Source organism: Tetrao urogallus (genome assembly GCF_951394365.1).
Source record: "Tetrao urogallus genome assembly, chromosome: 7".
NCBI classification, from domain to species: domain Eukaryota; kingdom Metazoa; phylum Chordata; class Aves; order Galliformes; family Phasianidae; genus Tetrao; species Tetrao urogallus.
In genome coordinates this window covers 32773699-32795629 of record NC_136820.1, presented here as the reverse complement: position 1 = coordinate 32795629, position 21931 = coordinate 32773699, and the positions used below count along the sequence as shown (strand labels likewise).

Genomic DNA, 21931 nt, shown 5'->3' with positions numbered 1-21931 from the left:
AACAGCTTTTACTTATTTGTGCATAGCTTGAAACATTTTCTTGAAGAATGACACAGACAGCCCCGTAGGGCTAAAGATCTCATAGAAGGGAAAGTTCAGAAGCACAAGTAAACTGTACGAGCAGCATCCTGCAAACTGGAGGGAAACATTGCAACCAAAGAAAGTCTCAGCCTTGTTCTACAGGTTTGGTGATATACCCAGCTACATTCCTTTAGTCAATTGTAACGATTTCTGCACAAAGTTTGACATCTGTCTCTTTAAAGCTGGATGTGCCAGCTCTCCTTACAGAAGCCAAAACATAACAAAGCTCACAATCTGCAATCTAGTTAGGATTTGATCCAGAAATTTAGAGGCAGGAAGATGGCATACTTTATTGAACATTCCCAAAGCCAGATAATTTTCTAAGCCATGTAAAGAATGAAAAAGTAAATATAGAAAGAAAACCTTCCAGCACAATCTTGCATTGCTAAACAATTGCTCAAATCAGATGAAGCTAAATTTTCAACAGATAACAACACTAATACTAGAGTTGGGTGCATGCATTTTATAACATACATCCTCAGCCAGAGTTGTGCAGACAAATATTGTTTCAAAACTCCTGATCTTGGAATTTTACCTCTGCAAGTCAAGTAATTCTGTTACACTTACATTTCATGGAAACAAGGTTGCTCCCTTACACCTTCAGGTTTGTACACTAAGCAACTGCTCACAGCTTTAAGCGATAAGATTATACAAATGCATTCGATGATAAAGGCTCGAAGACCATAAAAAACATAACTACAGCAAATAGTTCAGTGTTTGTCACCTGATGCATCTCTAGAGAGCGGAAGCTATCAGTACAGAGCAGAATTTCACAGACTATGTATTTATAAATTAAATCTCAATTTAACAATACAGTTAGACTGAGCCTAAAAGCGTATTTTACTGAAGGTTAAGTTCCCAAGATATCACTTCTATCAGCAGAAATATAGTTTACAATGCAATAAGATACTCTTATTTAAGACATGTGCGTTTTAAGTGAAGTATATCATCACCTTTAACACCAGAAAAATGAGAACAAGCAGCATTTATTACTGACAGTCTTGAACTTCCAAATAGCTGATCTTTTTTATATCTTGTAATAACGCTTCCCATTTACAGGAAATTTATACTTGTCTTACTAGAAGAAAGGAATGTAGAAACCTTCTACCTTTATGTTCAATTTACAGACAACTCACGATACCAACCTCAAAATTTTCAGTGCTATTGACTGTGATGCTTTTTTCTTTCCACTGGTTTTGCAGCTCTCCTGAATCATCCCAGATGTTCTCAATAGCATCTTCAGAGTGCTTTTGAAGCCCCACCATCAATACTCCACTCTGACTGATCCAATACTGAAATGTAATCTAGCACAAAAAGTTATAATTCTTAGAGTGAAGTGCTATGACAAAAAGCCAAAATAAAGGACTATGCATCAAAATACCTGGCAAGCATGTTCTTCATCAGTTGGAAGAAAAACTTTGGACCTTAACATTGCAGAAGACAATCTCATCTCGGAGGATAACGAAAGGAAATAAGCTATTAAAATAAATATAAAAACATAAATTCGGAGAAATATAACAGTAAAACAAGAAAAGATGCATTCAAGTATGAATTAGTAACTAAATTGCAAAATAGAACTTTTTCCATGAAAAAGATTCATGGCATACTCATAGCCATTTTATGCCAAGCTTTATCTCATTATGACATATTGCTTCTCCGTGATCAGGCTAAATTTCAGGTAGGCTTCCAACATTTTTTCACTTCAGCTTCTTGCTCGAGTTCCCAATAAGGTGCAAAACTTTGGAAAAAAGCTGGTCTAGTAAAATGATCAAAGAACTTAAACAATTGAATATTTCGCATATTTCATGCCTAAACAAAAAAATTGTGACCTACAACAGCTCAAGTCTTTACAGAGGTAGAGAAAGACATGAGAGGATGTTACATTGTTCCACTTTCCCAGAGGATGCTTCTGGCTGCTTAGGAAACTTCCTCACAGCAGAGAAGAGGTCCTGGTATTCCCATGCTTGGATCCCAAATGAAAGAAGAATCATTCTCAGAATCCACCATAATCCTTGTGTTACAGAATATGTCCAAATTAAATCTTTGCCTTACTTTAAAGTATAGCAGCTCAACCAGAGTAAGGAAAATGCGCTTGTAACTATGCCTCTTCCTGGCATGATTGCTTCAAATCTCCAGAATCAGATCTCCATCCATTTTAGAACATCAGATACCACTAGTCTAAATTTTGCTCTTCCATAACATTAAGTTCTTAGATATACTGAATTTTATAGTTAAAGGATGCAAGGCGCAATGAAGGGAGAGAGAGAAAGAGGTAAACCACTGACAAAATGCTACAAGTCCAGCTCGGTGAGCAACTCCTTCCAGAGAAGCATATTGCACTGCTGCATTCCCTTCAGATTTTAGAAATCCCATTGCTACACCATCAGTACTTTTGGAGCCTGTCAGCCACAGGGACACTCCTCCCACCTATAATAATTTGTGGATTGGAGGCTTAGTAAGGCCCTCACCCTGACTACAAAGTTTCATCAGGTTTTCCACTTGGGACTTTTTATTTTTCTTCCCTAAAAAAAATAAATATATATATATATATATATATATATATATATATGAATGAACTGGAAATAAATAAATCAGATTCCACCTACCACAGGTTTTGTCATAGATAGAGAAGATATTCTTTGAACAGCAATTCAAAATATTCAAAGTCTACATGGATAAGAGTTTTCAATTCATAAAATTTTGTTGGTTTTGATTTTTGAAGTGTCTTTCACTATATTTTTCAACTACATTATCGATGAAATAAAAGAACCATGTGAACAGACAAAGATAAAGAGAACCCACTGACTACTAGTAAATGGTTAAATCATTTAACAGATGATTTTGCTGCTAATTTGTGTGCAACTACTTATTGTGACAGCAGGAACTCCTCCCTCCTGTGCTCTGTCGCAGGACTTCAATCGTAAATGTACAATATATTTTCCAATCTTTAAGCAGGAACAAATATAAAACAGATTACAGTCTGCTAATTTTTTAGAAGATAAAAGGTAAACTTTTACTGGACACATGCAGGAATTGCTTCCAGGTCTTTGCTGCCTTCTGGTGCAACATACTACCAAGCATGCACAGACTCTAGAAATTTCAGCTTAAGTAATATTTCTGCCTGGTTTATTTTGATACAACCAAGATTTTATTAGATTTTTGTTACATTGAGCTCACCTTGTATTTGTTTCTTGATTACAAGCTCTGTCATTATGTCGCAAATCACTTGATTTTTAACTCATGCACTTAAAATGAAGTTTATTTTACTTTATGAAAAAGTTTTGGTGTTAACCCAGATTTTTCTGTTCAAATCACTTTAACCCAACATTTATTTGAAAAGAGTTTAATTTTTAGATTACATTGTTAAAGATGTGCTTGTTTGCTTTGTAAGCAAAAAGTTATTAAAAGCATACCACAGAATCACAAAATCATGGGGGTTGTAATGAACCTTTTGGGAACAGATAGTTGAAGCCCCTTGCTAAAGTAGGTCCCCTACAATAGGGTACACAGGATAGCATCCAGGCAGGTCTTGAATATCTCTAGAAACTCCATAACATCTCCGGGCAGCTTTTTCAGTGCTCTGTCATCTTCACAGTAAAGCAGCTCTTCCTCATGTTTTTATGGATCTACTTTTGTGCCAGTCTGTGCCTGTTGCCCTTTGTCCTGTTGCTGCACACCGCTGAAAAGAGCCTGGCCCTATTCATTTGGCTCCAGTACATTAAATATTAATAAAGAAACAACAACTTTTCCAGGCATTCACCTCTAAGTCTACACTTCACATTAATCGTTAAGTGGAACTGTTACCTGCTTGGTATCTTAAGCAGCATAGGATGTAGCACTTGCTTGAGAACAGTACAAATTTCCACACCCCCAGATCATCCAGATTCAAGAGATCACCCAGATTCAAGAGTGACGACAAAAGCTTCTATAGGCTCGTCAATCTTTTTGTGATAATTCAGTCTTCTGTAAGTTATATTCTTATATACTCTCTAATGTTTTATTGCCTGCCACCCTGTGCATGTTCTGAGGACTCAAAATTACTACTTGTTTGTGAGAAGTGAGTGGGAGTGGATGGATAAGGAGAAAGCGACAAAAAAAAAAAAAAAAAAGCACAGAGAAGATAATTAAGCAGTTTGGATAATAAGCCCACATATTTTCTTTGATAATAGAGTGCTCCATCAAATTGTTAACCTCTTTCTTTGCTTTTTTACAAAGACGACTTCTAACAGCTCAGGAAAGCAGGAATAAATGCATTGAAACTAAAAATTTGGCTCAAGTCAATTTAAATTATGAAGAAATTTAAGTACTCCAAAAGAAAGAAGTCTAGTTTTGGAAAGTAAGGTTAACTTGGCAAAAGAACAAGCATAAGGGATATACATCTCGGGAGACAGGGTCAATTATTTACTCTGTTGAGGGACAATATTTAAACAAAGTGAAAAAATAATAATTTTTAGAGAAGCTGGCTCAGATAGGCTATGAAATCTCTTCCTATTCTCAGCTCTAAAAATCACCCTCTCTCAAAATATTTGAAACAGTAAGTTACAAATGACATATACACATGCTTTAGTGTTCAAAAATCAAATATAAATATATCTCAAGGCAAGGGATTCAATTATAATTTCTAAAATTTGTAAGTGTAATGAGTGGCATTACAACATGATATCTCTGTAAAAGGTAGGGATCACTCAGGCAGATAAATGTGACTCCTGATGATTGATTACTTATTCCTTCACAAGAGCAGGAAACCTGTTTCTTTCCACCCTCCTCCCTTCAACCACTCCTTCACCTTTCCCATCCCCCACAGAATTCTAGACTACTCTGATTATAAGCACCTAGAAAGCTCTAATGTCCAGATTTTTATCTTAGAAAAAAGCGTGTCAGAACCCAATAGTTCTATCAAGAAAATAGTAATTTAAGCAAATAATAGAGAAGTAAATAACTTGTAAAAGCCCATGATTCCTTCAGTGAAGGCAAGGATTCTTACTACTGTCATTCCCATTGTGGTCAGAATATGGTGGTCCCACACCAGAGTTGCCATTTCTTCTAATCCATCCAGGATGGAAACTCGCTTCATGAAGAGGTTTGCAGAGGTCAGTTTCAAAATCACATTTTTCAGAGGAATCTAAATTGAAAGAAATTCAGAAGGGGAGATACGTGGGAGTGCATCCAGATTTCATACATCATGTGGAAAATATTTGTCAGCTTTTTCCCACATGCAGCAAAGAAGGGCAAGGTAAGGCTTTGCCTTCTAAGTGGGATTCTTTAGATACCAGGACTATCCTCATGCGGTCTTGCAATTTAGTTGCTCACACCAGGTCCTTGATATTTGGTCTGGAAAGAAGGACTTGGATTTTTTGTAACTTCTAATTTTAATTGAAAGTTTAAGTTCTTCTTCTTGCCATGCAAAGGAAGCCACTATGTTAGCTGGATTTGGGGAATTTAATTTTAAAATCATAAGGTAAACTTGTGCACACGTGTTAACTGGAATATGTAAATGATATGAGCATTAATCTGATATCTAGGAGAAAGAGCAGCAAATCAAATCCAGATTCATTAGTCTTGATGCCTTGAACTTTTCTCTGACAATGTACTTCTCATTTATCAAAATATAATCCTGATATATGTTTGGCACAGAAGTCCAGAATCAATTCTGGGATACTTGTTCTTAGTTCCTCTGCAATAAGAGCAACAGTTAACACTGTATTGTGTACCATTAAATTCTGTAACTTCATTGTGCTGCACTAAAACATTCTAAATGCCATTGGCTGGAAACAATGCCTGTTGAATTCCCCAGTGATAGACATATCTCAGGTTAAGCATACCATTTCTATTTCCACAAGAGATGGATATTTTATGTTTTCACTACATAAACTTGAAACCTTCACTGTGCTTGATTTTGGTTTCTCTAGAAAAAAAGCACTTCCTCCAGGCCACATCTTTTATTATGCTTATAGAATATGCAGCAAGATATGCATAGTCTAATTTTTATGCAGGCTTTTTAACCATGTTTCAGTGAATACCACCACAGATAAACACTTAAAATGCAACTAGGGAAGGTTGCTCCAAAGACGAGTAAAAACAGAATAGCATCCTACGGGCTGTCTGCAAGAAATAAGTGCCAAAACACATTCCATTTAAAACAGGGAGATGAGGAAGTGCTGTGAAAGTCTGAATGACAGGCTCTGGACTCTGTGGCTGCTCAGATAATGGTCTAGTTGTGCTGGGGCAGAAGTTTGCTGTCAAACATGAGGAGAGATCAAAGTGTCAATTTGTATGTTTGCCCATCTGCCACACACTGTTCTGATCTGGGAATACTGCGAAGTTATTTTTCTACTTAAACTTCTGCACTGCAATCATAGCTTCAAGATAGATCCCTACTGTTCTGTCTATACCCTGCACAGATTTCAGGATGTTTCTGCTCTTAAAATTACAAAGATGGATTGTTAGGTGATTAATTTTTATAGTTATTTAGGTCTTCAGATGTGGTTTGTGTTTTGTCACAGCATTGGAAAATAAGTGGAATAAGCCCTACAGTCTCTTTTACTCATTCATTTAAACTCCTAAAATTTTACTGAAAAATATTCACTATAAGCAGTCTTAAAATATTTTGCTCTTAGAATATCTACAAATGAAGTTTTATAAGTAGACGTATAGGAAACAAAACCTTGAAAAATAATTTGTTTCTGCCAGACTTGGATGTTTTTAATATATATTTTTTTAATGTTTATTTGCAGATAATTCTGAGAAAAAAAGTATACCTTCTAATCTTTTGACCTTTTTTTTGGCATAAGTCTTTCAGAAAATATTTTCAGGTTAGATCTTCTGTGAAAGCAAACATTCCCTTAAAAAACAATCATGAACAATCAAGGATTTTCTTATTGAAAAAGACATTGCTCTCACTGTTTTGTGCATCTTGATGTTTTCAGTCTATTTGAAAATTTCTAAGAAAATCCCGAACATTATTTTGTGTACTTCATGTAATGTGAAACAGATATGCTTCAACCACATTTATGTTTTTGATGAATCACTGATATGCTTCCGCCACTTCAAGAGCTGAAGTTTAAAAGCATCAATAAAATGTTGGTTGATGAATCAGCTAGTATGCACCTTAACTTGACTGTAGAACTCTTCTGTGAATTGTATCTTTCTTCCCCTCTATAATTAACTGTTGCCATAACTTGATGTGAATATGAAAGTTATGAAGTTGGACGTCATAGCGTGACTTTAAAAGATGAAGTTGCAATGTGATTTATAATGATTAGTGAACTCTGATAATAATATAAAATAGACCAAAAGTAAAATATCCTTTGAATTGTAAACTGATGGGGAAACACTCACTTTGCTATGTAACATCAGGATAAAGATTTACAAATAAGTCACAGCATATAAGATAAAACTGAATCATCAAAAAATAAATCAAGGAAAAAATTGAGACAGAAGAAAAAGGAAAAGGAGAAAGAATAATTCTCAAATTCTTACTTATATGAAGAATCCCTCCCAATTCCCACTGCTGCCACATTATGTTATCAAATTGTATCATGCTTACAATTAAGCCCACTGAGAATTACCTTGTCTCTCATCACTGCTGCTTTCGCACTGGTTGGTGAAAACACACAACTCTCCAGCTGGAGCAGAGGAGCCATCACCACACTGCCATTTCCTTTCTGTAGGTGAACAAATATCTGCCAGAGTAGCACAGTAAAGCACACAAAAGCATATGGATTTGTTCATGGGCTATGCTACTATCCAAACTCTCACTGTAAAAAGAATTACTTTTTACTGTCTAGTATTTGTTGAGAAGTATCTCTGAAAAAAGTCAGCATTTGCACACATCTCTCAAAGACTTCTTCAGAATGTCAGAACTTTGCAAACCCACAGCTTAATGAAACATTACTTCCGTGAAGCAGCGACTTTCAACCCGGCATATCTTTGAATAATATTTAACTTAATTTAACATTGTTTTATGACTAAAAAATTTTGGTGCATGCTGTGCAAGTCTACTGTGTATCGTTAACTTATTGACAGAATTTATTGCCTGATAGCTTGCAAACATGAGATAAGAAAGTAACATGATCACACAGGAGAATTACTAAGTAACCAGAATTTGTAAAGAACTCTTTCCTCATAGGGTACTGGTAGATGCTCACAAAATTAATTTATAAGGAGCTCGTGCAGATGTAGAAACACTGTTAAAAATGCAATGCTGATTTTGCATCACATACATTGCAAGTGACTGATATAGGAACAGAAAGATTTTCAAGGCCTGTTAACAAATGATGCCAGCAGTTTAAAGAGGTATCTATTTATTACTTACTTGAACTACAGCTATAGAGACTGTATTCAAGGTATCTGATTTTCAATAGTAAAACAATTTGCATAAATGAACTAGCTCTGATTTCAAGATGACTAAATTCCTGTATTCTCTGGGAGAAGTTCTGTAACTGTAGAAATAGAAGAAAAAATGTATAGTTAGACTGACAGAGGAGTTCTTTTTTTTTACTTGGTCAAGAAATCGATTTGCGTTGTTTAAGCAGATTTACAGTTCATTGTATGGTAAGCCCATCAGGGCTGACCCAGCAATAAAGGGCATTACAAAAACATCCTTGCACAGAATGTACACCTCCACCAGTATAGGAAACAGAAGTCTATACCCTGACTGAAGATATCAGTTGAAGGTTACAGGAAGAGCCTGAACATCAATTTAGTAGACACAACACCAAGAAAGCAGACAGCAGTGAAGAAATCACTGGTTTTCTTTTGGAGGAAGATAAACCAATATATTAGGCTTCTCTAAGCACTGCCATCCAACTGTGGAGAACTGCATGGATTACCTTGCATAGATTATGTAATATTGACTGTAGAAACTGAAAGAAAAAAACAGTTCTCTCCTCCACTCAAGCTTATTCAATCTCTGTACTAAAAATAAGGATTATTTATCAATTTTGCTTCTGAATTTGTCCCAGAATGAAGTGATTTTGGAAGCTTTGCTTACAAATAAACTAATTTAACAGTCTTTAAAGTTGTATAAATGCCAACAGTGGTTTTGGGAAAAACCCGAATATTCCATTTCATCATGACCTTTAATCATGGGAAAGCATTCATATGCACTGCTGTCACGTATAAAAAGTCACTCCTTCAAGTGTTGCTCAGTTAAAATAAGGTGGTAAATAATTCAAGATAGTGGTATGGGAAAGGATTCCTCTGCTCATCATCATAATCAAAACTTTATTAGTGCTCAGATACCAGAAAGCAAAGGGCTGGAACTGAGCTCTCTCTGAGACTAAATCAGCTGATCTTCATGCAAGAGCCACACAGAGCTGATTGCTCAAAGAAACAGAAACCATAACTCCCTGCGCACAAGTGGTACACTTTGAAACAAGAGTTCCCTGGCATTTTTTTCTGATGCTGAGATTCTATGTCAAACAAGCCCTTCATCCATATCAGTTCAACCCCATTTAAGCAGTGATTTTTTAACATTAACTTCTGACTGACATTGCTGCTAATGAGAATTCTGAGTTTTCCACTCCCATCATTTTACTTCTGTGGTTGCCAGAGAAAATCATGAATTGAAATGGAGTACTCAGGCAAAGCCAAAGACAGAATAATCTAAACAACATTTTGAATAACAATCAATAAAAAGCATGATCCTCCAGTCATATAGTGCATGTAAACCTTAGACATGTTACACGCACTATTATGTTCCACAGCTAACCATCTTTAACAACTGTTTAAACCAGAAAAAGCTATAGGAAAGGTACATGTACCTTCTGGATTTGCTTGCTCAGCTGTTTTGAGCTGGATATAACAATAAGGAGAACTGCAAACGTGGCCTTAGGGATTACCTGCAGTGTTCAACATGCCACATCTTGGTAACCTTTCTGCTATTACGTATGCCTTGAAAAATGCGGTTCAATTTATCAGTGGTGTTCTTAACCATTATTTGAAGACAATAACGTTGTTCAGATCTTGGCATCTAACAAGTTTACGCAATTTTATGAGAAGTGTAGTGAGCTTATTTGCCCTTTTAACTAATCCCTGTTGCCAAGCTGTGAGTTGTGCTGTCCTGCTGTTCAACAAATGAGTAATTACTTACTAACAAATTACATATAAATTTAAAAAGTGGCTTATATTAATTAACAAAACAGGCTTTTATTAAATATTTTAGATTTATATTTTTGAGATTTTCTGTGCAGCCAAGAGATGGGGGGAGCAATGGCTTCCTGATGTTCAATGGAAATTAATAGGAAGACCCAGATTAAACTAGTCCAATCTCTTTTGAGCAAGAGTAGAGACAACCATACCTAACGAACATCACAGCACATTCACTGATACCTAACCTTTCCACACGATTCTGTAGTGATTCAAGCTAGTTGGTGCTCATCAGAATTTGGTACATATGTTAATGTCTCATTTGTTAATCTCACTTTCTGTAACAAAATCCACTGGAAGTTATCAAATCTCAAAAGCAGAAGAAAAATCAATTACACAAATTGTTTTCTTCCTGATATCCAATACTGTATTCCATGAAGAAAAATCAAAATGCTTGCAACCTATTTGGTTTGAAAAACACTTCTTCATCAACCAGAAGATAGACTGAAATCCCAAGCAATTAATGAAATTAAAAAGCAAATTTTTAGTTAACTAAAGGTCAAGGAAAAAAACTGTAAAGAACTAGAATTGTACCTAGAGAACCACACAAGTAGTATAGTATACTAATGCATAATTTTATTTCAACAAGAGCACAAATGCTGCTATCCATTTAATAGCTGTGAAGTTGAGATTGCTAAATTCACAAATCTCCAGGTATCACAGTCAAAATAAGTCAATTATTATAAGATTATATGTAATAGCTATTTTAGTTTCTACATAACCAAGAAATGTATCTAATACTTTAACTGATATGTATCAATATTTTCTGAAATTGAATCTTTGAAATGATTCAAATTTTGTTACCTTAATTATCTCATGCTGTAGGAAGCTTTCTTTGTGTGAGCTTTTATTAAGCTTGATGTAATAAGTAGTTTAACAACTTCAAGTGTCTATTTGTGAATGTTTTCATTTTTAAAATATTTGAATAGCATTGATTTGTTGAATCCATAATTTACTAGTAAAACACACTTATTTTGACAAAGCTTTTACATGTGAATCCAAGATTAAACTGAGGTTTAAAAAAGTATAGGAATAAAAACTGATACTCAGGTAGTCCATAAACTAATCCTGGGAGAGAAGACTGAATCAACTCAGTATGTTCAGAGCAGGAAAATGGTACTAATCAAATGCCTTAGATGCCCAAACACAAGGGAAGTAGAAACAAGAGGAAAAGAAGATTATTGCAAAAGTTAACAGACAGTGTTAGCTCAAAGCAAAAGACTGTGAAAACTAGAAAACCATTAGTTCTGTTTCCCGTGGAAGTATATGTTATGCTTTTGTTTTGTTTTTAAAGTCCAATTTTTAGAGCTCATTAAGGATATTATCCTAGTATTTTTAGTAAATAAAAAGCAGAGTTACAATGAAGATTTAACAAAAAGTGAGGCTTTTTTGCCTTTTTTTTTTTTTAAACAAGCATGTGGCTAAGTATAGATATGCAGGCCCTCTTGAAAATACAAGAAGTCAGCCTTCTTGTTAATTAACAGTAAGAACACAGTTTTCCTAGGCATGTGAAAGAGGTGAAAAGACAACTCTGGAGCAAAAGACTACTGAGGAAGACAAAAGCACAGACGCTTCAAATACTGAACTGCAACAAGCCTGAAAGCAAAAAGAAGAATTGAGGTCTAGAAAGAGGAGGAGAAAAGACAAAGAATACATAAACCAGTGAAAATAGAGAAGGTGTCAGAAAAACAGAAAGATGGGCTTTACTTCTTAAAGCAGTAGGGAAATTCTGCAGAGAAACTTAAAAGTAGAATGAGAACAAACAACACAGAACCAGGCACTAAGATTGGTTTTCAAAGTTACTTTAATAAATAAGCAGTTCTTAAAAAATTATAAAGAAAACTTGCATCAAAATGAACTTACCTTGTTAAGCCTAATTTATTTAAGTCAAGTCAAAATATATATAATCTAAGAGAAATTAAGATTTCTCAATCAGCCTTTCCACTCAAGTAAATTTGATGAAAATTTTCTAAATATTTTGCCTAAAACTAGAAACCCAAGCAGATTTTCAAACAAGGACAAGAAGTTTTACATTTATGCCTTTCTCATATGAACAGAAATCTGCTTAAGCAGAAGAAAATAAAAAGTAGTAGTTCTTCCTTCAGTTTTTGTAGAGGCAGTTATCATCAACATGTGAAACAACTGAAAGAATTGAAAAAATAGACTCATCTTACCATCAAAAACCATTAAATTGAATATTAAAATTAATTTTAACAGCAATATTATAACATTTTATATGCTAACAGAATAGCATTCATTAAAACAGCAGTATATCATACACTTAGCGTCTCATTTTTCTCCTAATGTACAGCTTTTTGGAAACATTAAGTTTTAATAAAACTTACTCTCTTTTTTTTAAAAAACTGGGAAAAAGTTATCATGAAAACCACCTAACTCGCATTTCTGAGGGAATTCACAACTAGTTAATCAAGAATCCATTTTGAGTGCATCTTCACAAAGCTTGTCATTAATAATTACTTATGACCTCTCCAGATTTTAATTACCAAATTGGAATGCAACTGCTTCTACTAAATAGAACAATGTCAAACAATCACAATAACTACAAATTGATCCATTTTTAACAAGTATTGACAGGATTCTTGGCTTTGAGGTGGAAGGTAATTACATACCATCTCCTTCCAATTAAGTGGAACTAATTCAATAGTTAACTTGAAAGAGGACTGAGATATAAATGCATTATGTTAAAAAGGATTATGGGTAAGTTTCCTTACGACTCATCCTCTCTTACTAAAATAAATCAGTAGAATCAATTGAAAGGTTAAAACCAAACCTAACTTATTGATCAACAATATTGCATGAGCACTGCAGTTAACGCTAATGAAGGAAAAAAATCCCATAACATTAACGCAAAAGGTAGTAAACTAAATCAAATCAGCTAAATCAAAGTCCTACATCACCACAGATTGAAATAAAGTAATGCTTCAAGAAAATTCTTGGTATCGTAAGTTCTGTCTTCGTGATGAAAGAGAATTACATTCAGGAAGAGATAATCACCGTTGGCTTGAAGTGCAAAGGAATAAGGTCAAGAGAAGACAGGACAGACAAATTTGATTCCAATGTATATCATACACTAATATTTGTTTCCGGAAAGTGATAACTAAGTCATTAGTGGGTTCTTCAGGCTCCATGATAGGACCAGTTCTCTTTAGTGTTTTCATAAATGACTTAGATGCAAGACTTGAAGGCATACTAAGTCAGTTTGCAGATGATCCTAAACTAGGAGGAGCCGTTGCCTTCCTCAGGGGTAGAACGGCCTTGCAGAGGGACCCTGACAAACTGGAGGACTGAGCAATCACCAACTACGTGAACTTTAAAAAGGGTATCAAATTCTGCACCTGAAATAGGGAAACCCTGGGTATATATGTGTAGACTGGGTGAATGACAGGATGGAGAGCAGCCTGACAGAAGGAGGTCTGGGGTGTCCAGGTCAGCAGCAAATTGAAGCTGAGCCAGCAGTGTGCCCTGGCAGACTGAAGGACCAACTGCGCCCAGGGCTGCACCAGGCACAGCACTGCCATTGTGCAAGGGGAGGAGCTCTGCTGTGGACCACTTCAAGAGCAGTGTGGTGCAATCTGGGCACCACAACGTAAAAAGGACACAAAGCTATTCTAGGGTGTCCAAAGAAAGTCTACAAATATGGTAAAGGGTCTGGAGGCTAGGACATATGTGGAGCAGCTGAGGTCCCTGGGTTTGCTCAGCCCAGAGCAGAGGAGCTGAGGGAAGCCCTTATGGTAGCTGCAGCTCCTCAAGGGAGCAGAGGGGCAGCACTGAGCTCTGCTCTCTGTGGCAGCGACGGGGCCGACAGAACGGCGTGGAGCTGCGTCAGCGGAGGGGCAGCAGAGGGGGAGGGGGGTGAAAATCAGAAACGGGTTCTTCACCAAAAGATGGCTGGGAATAGGGCTTGAATTTTGCGTTGTCCTCCTGTGCAGAACCAGGAGTTGGGCTCACTGATCCTCGTGGGTCCCTGCCAACGCAGGGTATTCTATCATTCTATGAAAAAAATAGTTCTCCACCAACTTAACAGTTAAACGTCAATATAAGGGAAATATCTTAATATCCAAATAAAAAATGTTTCCCTAACAAAACAGAGATAACTATCCAGTTCTGGATTTGGGGGGGATTAAATGAAAAGATAATATCTTCATCAGAAAATAGCTCCTTCAAAACATACTTTCAGTACTATTAATATGAAATCAAACTTCTTACAGTGTTCTTACAGTTTCACAAGGCATACGCATGGTTTGGGAAACATCCGAGATATTAAAGTACTTAGGAGATTAATGCTAAACTTTAATGTTTGCACAATGAAATTGTTTGAAATGAAGCCTGTGCCGTGTAGAAACTTTTTTTTTTTTATTTTTTTTTTAATTCTTTTGAGCTGATCGAATCTATGCTAAATAAATACAAGTTTTAATCTAGATATGTAGAATGTAGAAATGAATATTTCTAATGAATATTATCATAGATAATAGAAAATATTAGCAAGTATCACATGCCTTTCTGATTCTCAAAATTTATTTATATTGCTTTCTATTTAGAATGACTTTGATTACAATGAAGGATCACCAACAGGCAATGAAATAAATGTAAGATTTTTTGTTTTAAGAAAACCCAAAAGCCTTTCTATATTTTTTCTTAAGTAAGAGTGCTGGTGCAAAGTGATAAAAGATGTTTTGTTTTTCTACTACTCCAAGAACTCTGATAGAACAGGAGCTATAGATATATCTTAGAACCTGGAATCTGCTCCAAGTGCTATTTGTAGAGCCACCTCAGAAAAAGAATTAACCAAAACACTCCCAAGCTGCTATTTTCACCTTCCAGTTTCACAAAGTTCTCACAGAGCTCCTCATAAGTTCTAGGGAATCATATGGATTTAACATACGGAATCAGCCCCAAATACCTGACTGAAAAGCATTCTCCCTGTTAACAGGGAGAACAAATAAAGCCAATTCACAACCAAAAGAAGCACACAGTTCTATTTTTACCTGCAACTTCTGATCTCTTTTTTTTTTTTTAATCTTTACTCAGCCTGCAACTTGTTTTCCCCACTCTCATGTTGATTTGTCACACAGTAATCCACTTCACCTGCATTCATTCACCAAGCAGCCTTCATCTGCTCTTTTAGGAAATTGATTATTTTTAACTAATTATTTTTTTTTTACTAATTGTCTAAATAGTTACCACAGAGAGTAAGCTAAAATGGTTTAAGCTACTGTAATTTGGACGCTAGAAAATTGTGAAAGCAGACTCCAATAAATTCAGAACAAGGAAAGCCCTGATGAGTTCTGAGACCTATATAAACACAAAACTGATGGTTTGCTGCTCATAATAGCTAGCCCATGTACTGGGCTACAGAAAAATAAAGAACAATATAATAACAATATAATAGACATTTTTTCCACAGATTCTTCCATATAAGTCATCCAGACCTATTTAATGAGCTCATTAAGAATAACTGAATGGTACTTTCTATCAGTGTTACATAATTTCAAAATCTTCAGATCTGAAATCTTCAAGATGTGCTATATAATGCTGAATCTCAGTACATCTCTATCCTCTGTAGAAAATAACTAATTGACAAGGCTTCTGATTGCCTTTGTAAATACAAAACCTCCACTTGCTGCAGTCAAGGAAATTTGAGGAGTCCAGAAAATGTGGAAGTTATTTCATCATAACCTCTGTAGGAGGCAAGATTAGAAATCAGATAGCAGTCAACATCAGAAGATGGTTACTTTACAATGGCCAGTGCTCAATCCTAAGCAGTAAATTTTCGATGATTGGTAAATAGATATTAACTGATTTAATGTCTATTAAATTCTGGTTTGGAAAGTAAATTCTTGTGACACAATAAATAAATGATTGGTCATACAACACTGAAAGAAAATTACATTTTTAGCATGACTTACATAGAAATGATGTAAACCAACCCAATATCAGGTAAAGTTACTGGTATGGAGGAGGAAGAAGCCTGATACACAGTTTCACAAACAAACTGAGAATAATTAACTGCTTGTTACAATTTCTATGTATTTAGTAAATACATTCCACACTTTACAGCCTGTCTTCAGTATTATTCTAGGAACAGAAAAAAAAATGACTGCTAATGGAATTTCAATTTTAAAAACGTAATGACAGAAACCAAATCTGTGACTCTGTGTGAAACACTTATTACATTCAGACTGGCTTGTAAATATGTAATTAAGCAAGTTTTCTTTAAAGAAGCATTATTAATGAACATTTTTAAATAACAGAAAGACCTGCAAAAAGTATAATCGCCCTTCCAAAGAAACGGAATAAACTCAAGTTCTGTGGTGAACCTTTGCCTTACTGACTGCCTCTTCACTTGTGGAAATGAGAAGTTAGCAAGGTATCTGGAAGAGATTTTCAAGAGTCTTAAAACATCAAATCACATTTAGATTTTTGTCAATTTACTTCAGACTTTATTACTCTTCAATTCTTTTGTTCTTCTGTTCTATTTTTGCCAGCAAATGTACCAAATTTGGCTGTGGCCAATTTCTGACTATGGACAGGATTGACATAGCTCACCCATCTCATGTGAGAAAAGTAAGCATCAGCTAGCAGATACTAATTAATTTCAGCTCCTGGTAACTCTAATGAAATAGCCAGAGAATTGGATGAAGGCGCATTCTGAAAGAACAGGTGGTATAAATGTAGCATAAGCCTACCAGCACAGATCTGTAGTATAGCTGACTGAGAGGTATATAATTATATCAACCAATGAGTCAAACAAAATTAAAGACTTCGTTTCTGTAAAAATTACTTGAGATCAAAGAGGATAATTCAGAAATTAACACAGAACGATCAGCAGGAAATGAGAAAGAATATCAGAATATATCAATGACAGACATCTTAAAGTTGTGTCTTGCAGGCAGCCTTCTAGCAAATGAATCTGACAGTTTAACTACACTGTCATCTAACCATCTCCAGTAGGAAAACCAGGCCTAGCTGAGGGAACAATATCTAACAAGATCTAGAAAGACAGTGGAGAGGCAGAGAAAAAAATCCACAGTTTGCCAATTGTCTTAACAGTGCATGAGAAGATTTTGTGGTCTTACAAATCCTTCTCTACAACCCACTGCATGAAATGCATGCTCACAGCTTTATACTGAAAAAAAGCATAATTCCAGTAAGTACTAAGGAAGTGTCTTTTTTTCCTTAGGTTTCTTATTGCATTTATGAGATCATAGTGGAAAGGACGTTCCAATGAAAGCTCAGAGAGACAACTGACCTTGATTTCTGCTTGCCTGAAGATATCCAGGCACATTTGGACAAACCAGCACAGTTGGATTACTGCAGTAGGTTGTCATTATATATGTTTGCAGGGTGGACAATGGACTTCTTACCTGAGAAACCCATTGGCGGAATATATGCTGCCCTGGGGCTCTAGCTCTGGCTGCAGCTCGAATGCATCTGATTGCATAGGTGCAAGACCAGTGCTGGTCAAGAGGCCTCCAAAGCAGTTGGTGTATAGGAACCTGTCTGGCTCACATCAGCACTGGAAAATCCAGACTCTTTTCTGATCACCTCAGCCTTTGAGCAATGAGAAGGGACAGAAGAAAAAAGTAAACTGTCAAACTGCTCAATAATCCTTCTTGCCATATTGGAGCTCAACCATTGCTGCACAGGAGTTTTAAACCACAGTTTCTCTTTCTTATCTCCATAACTTCCATGAAGAAGAGCAAAAGAGTCAGGTCAGGTCAACAGTTTTCATTTAGTTTTGCATTCACTTTTTCAGGAGACATAAGTTTTTACATTAAAACAGAACCCAAAACCTAATAAACAGAGGTAGCAGAATACTTTACTGGATGAAATTAAAATTGCATTTTCCCAAACACTGATAAAATGTGGTGAACACACTTCTACCTCAGCTTTTTAACGCAGAATCGTTCATCTGATACTAAACTTCGTTGTTCAATATTTTTGGAATGAACCTGGAACTTTTTTCAACTAATGAGAAACTGATAGTTCTTTTTAAAAAATTGCAATTAGAAACATGTCTCCCTCTTAAATAATTTTAAAAGAAACTATAAGTTTCCACAAAATGTCTGTGAACATTAGTGAAGCCTCCGAAATTCTGTAAATAATATTTGTAATAATAAGCAATTTTTCACTTTTCAGATGCTTATGCTTCTTACATAATAAGATTACCTTTGAATTACATATAAAAACCTCAAATTATTTTGAACTAAAAGTTCACAGGAATTAAAGACTTAAGTGTAGTTTTGTCTTTGCTCATTTCTGAATGTTTGTCTCAAAATAAATAATGTCTAGCTTTCTTTTTCTTCTTACTGGTTTAGTTCCCCATTTTGGATAGCTATTACATCTAAGTAGCTGAGTTTGTACAATTTTATCTGGATTTACAAACTCCCTAATACAGCAACAGGAGAACATCTGAACAAGAAACAAGTGTTAAGAGTTTACAGAGCAGAACACGCAGAAAAGCCACGGGTGTCCAAAGGGGAATCCCACTTAGAAAGATAGAAATGAAGAACTGTAATGGAAAGTGAGCCCAACTGGCACAGCATTACACTTCCAATTAATGGCTATCACAGAGACTGTTTTAAATTTTAAGTCCTATCAAGATAAATAACAGTGACAAGAAAAAAACTCATTCTAAACAAAACTAAAAGCAATGATGGCTTGCATTAAATACTGTATGGTATCTTCAATTCCTGTGTATGAATTCTAAGGAAGTGTTGAAGATTTAAGTTTAAATGAAAATGTTTCACTGATCTCTTACACACTGACAATAAATTGCATTCTGATAGTGTAATCATCAACTACAGAAACATTTTCTCTGGAATTTTGAAGAAAAAATATCAGTCAAAATCTTCCAGAAACATGAGAAGCTTCACTTTAGAGTTTTTTGTTTGGTTGGTTTTCTTTTTGGTTTTATTTAATAGAACTAGATACTTCCCAGTTAACAGATTCGGGTTTTATTATTATGATTTTGAGAAAATGTTCTTCAGTGGATGTGAAAATAAGTCTTGGATCTGCCTTGCTTGTTTCTAATGATTACTGTGTGATTTTTAGAACGCTACAATCCTCAGTATCAATTATCAGGGTAATTTTTGTTTTGCCTCAGATTTTCTACTTTCTTAAGCTACTGTTGAAATCCAAAATTAGATTAGCTTTCATTTTCATCTCTAAATTCTCATAAAGGCATTACTTGTACTCATTTGTGTCATGGTTTTTTTTTTGTGTTTTTTTTGTTTTGTTTTTTTGTTTTGTTTTTTTTTTTTGTTTTTGTTTTTGTTTTTTAAATCACAGCATAAATGACAGTATTTCTGGTGATGAGTGACCAAAAACCTCATTACAAAAGAGTTGAAAGTGTCTGAAAAAGCATGAGAGAAGAGACTTTAAAAATCAGAAAGAATGACAGAAGATAAAGATAAGAAAACCTGGAAAGACAACCTTGGAAAAAAAAAAAACCCTCATTAAATAAACAATGGAAAAGGACAGAAACGTGCAAGGATATATGCAATAAATTGGGTAAAAACTGCTACATCTGAGTTCCAAATGTCCAAACAAGTAATTTAAAACAAGTTATTTCAGTGACAGAAGAAAACATATCTCTGCTAGGAGATCCACCACTAAAAAGTAAAATGTCAGAATTCTCAATGTTCAGTAAATTTAATTTGTTAGCAGAATTACTTTCCAAAACTTTAAATGATACTGTTACATTATTCCCACAGTCACTCACAATTGAAAACAGAATGAAAACACTCTGCAGCAAAATGAAAACAAATCTGTCACGTAAACATTATTATACACATCTCCAAAGCAGCGGAAATGTGCATCTGTGCAAACAGTTTGCAAGACTAGCTTACTGCTGTTGCTCTTCTGCTTGGCTCAGAATTTTTGGAAAATTTTAGTTTTGCGTAAAATAAAAAGTAAATTAAAAACAAAAGATCTCGCTTTAGATAGATATAGCAAAATATTTTAAATGGTATTTTGAATCAGAAGCGTTTTGAATTTCTTTGTTTGCAAATCCGCTACCTTGTTGTTAATTTTCCTGACTCTCCCTTGGACTTACTGGCAAATTTAAACCCGTGTTTAAAGAGATTTTAAAAATTATCACATCATGTCAAAAACCAAATTCATGCCATTGTGTAATTATTTTTCATCTCCTTCTGAGCTTACACTTAAAGCATCAGCATTCGCTATTGCAGTCTAGAAGCTGATAGAGCTTGGAGAAGAGAAGGCTCCAGGAAGGCTCATTGCAGCCTCCCGATATCTGAAGTGAGCTTGCAAGCAGAAAGGGAACCAGCTCTACAAGGTCTGATAGCAATAGGACAAGGGGGGATGGTTTTAAACTAAAAGGGGGGAGATTTAGGTTAGGTGTCAAGCAGAAAATCTTTACTCAGAGGGTGGCACAGCTGCCTGAATAGCAGTGGATGCCCCATCCCTGGAGGTGCTCAAGTCTGGGTTGGATGTGGCCCTGGGCAGCCTGAGCTGGTGGGTGACAGCCCAGCACACAGCAAGGGGTTGGGACTGAGTGGGCTTTGAGGTCTACTCCTACCTAAGCCAATGACTCTATGATTCTATGATAACACTTTTGGTAAAAATAGAGTAAAAAGTTCTTTAAAAAAAAAAAAAAAAAAAAAAAAAAAACAGCCAAAAATAACACAAGGGAACAAAGAGAACTGTGTAACTCATACTTACAGCTCCTGTGTCACCATGAGCACAAAAAGGGCTATCGACAAAAATAAACAGTGCATGCAAGACATAAAAGTTATCCACAGGAGGGAAGATTTGGCAAATGCATGGTGTGTGGTGGATAGCGAGGGTATTAGCTACTAGTAATGTGTTTGTATATATGCATTCATGTATGTCTTCACACAGTATGCTGGGAACACAAGTTCCCAGATTTTCTCCTGAATACAACCATTACTTGAAGTCAAAGCCACTAGTGGAACAAGTCCTACCTCACAGAGAGGCTTCCATTCAAATCAGAAGATTTGGATGAAACAAACTGAGTTAAAGACTCTCTCGCTATTCTGTAGAAATCTGAGGTCTTTTGATTCTGTCCCAGAATAATTGTTTAAACTACACACAGTAGTCTAATTCCTCTACTACACACAGAATTAAAATTCTTATAAAACCAAGTGGAGTTAAAATATGGACCTAATTACAACAATAAAAATTAAGCTTTAAAGGTAAAAAAAAAAAAAGTATTCTTCTTATTACTGACAGTAAGTAAAATATGAATTAATGTAGCATAAATTGGAAAACCATTCACTGTGTAATAGAAGCTCCAAATAGGATTATAGATGAAAAGTAAATGAGCTGGAAAAGAAAGAACAAATGCACTGGGAATGCTGTTTTCCATATTATTCGTTGTGTAAATCTGAAGAGAACTCAATGTACTGGCTTTTTCACTTCAGTTTAGACAGAAACGCACTCTTAAGTATATTTGCATCTCATTTCTTAACCTGCCTAAGCATTTAAGAACATTAAATTGTTTCTCTCACCAGAAATACTAAAAAATTACATGTTTCATTGTTAAAATCATATAAACAGCATTATAGTCATGATTTTTCCTAGGCTTATTAATCTCTAGGTATTTGGTTTATTTGGTTTATTTGGTTTAAAAATTAAACAACTTGATTTTACTGAATACTGAAGTAAAACTATATTGACGTTAAATCTTATCTGA

At 35.3% G+C, this 21931-nt stretch overlaps 1 protein-coding gene across 1 annotated transcript in view; it reads right to left on the bottom strand.

Annotated features, from left to right (window-relative positions):
• MALRD1 (MAM and LDL receptor class A domain containing 1) overlaps window positions 1-7812 on the bottom strand; it is a gene marked incomplete at both ends in the record, with an annotated part of 206527 nt that extends 198715 nt beyond the window's left edge. Inside the window, 4 exons of the mRNA XM_079538377.1 lie at window positions 1227-1385; window positions 1463-1557; window positions 5066-5203; window positions 7650-7812. Coding sequence (XP_079394503.1) covers window positions 1227-1385; window positions 1463-1557; window positions 5066-5203; window positions 7650-7812 — 555 coding nt within the window. The remainder of the gene's footprint in view (window positions 1-1226; window positions 1386-1462; window positions 1558-5065; window positions 5204-7649) is intronic.
• Between the last annotated feature and the right edge of the window lie 14119 nt (window positions 7813-21931).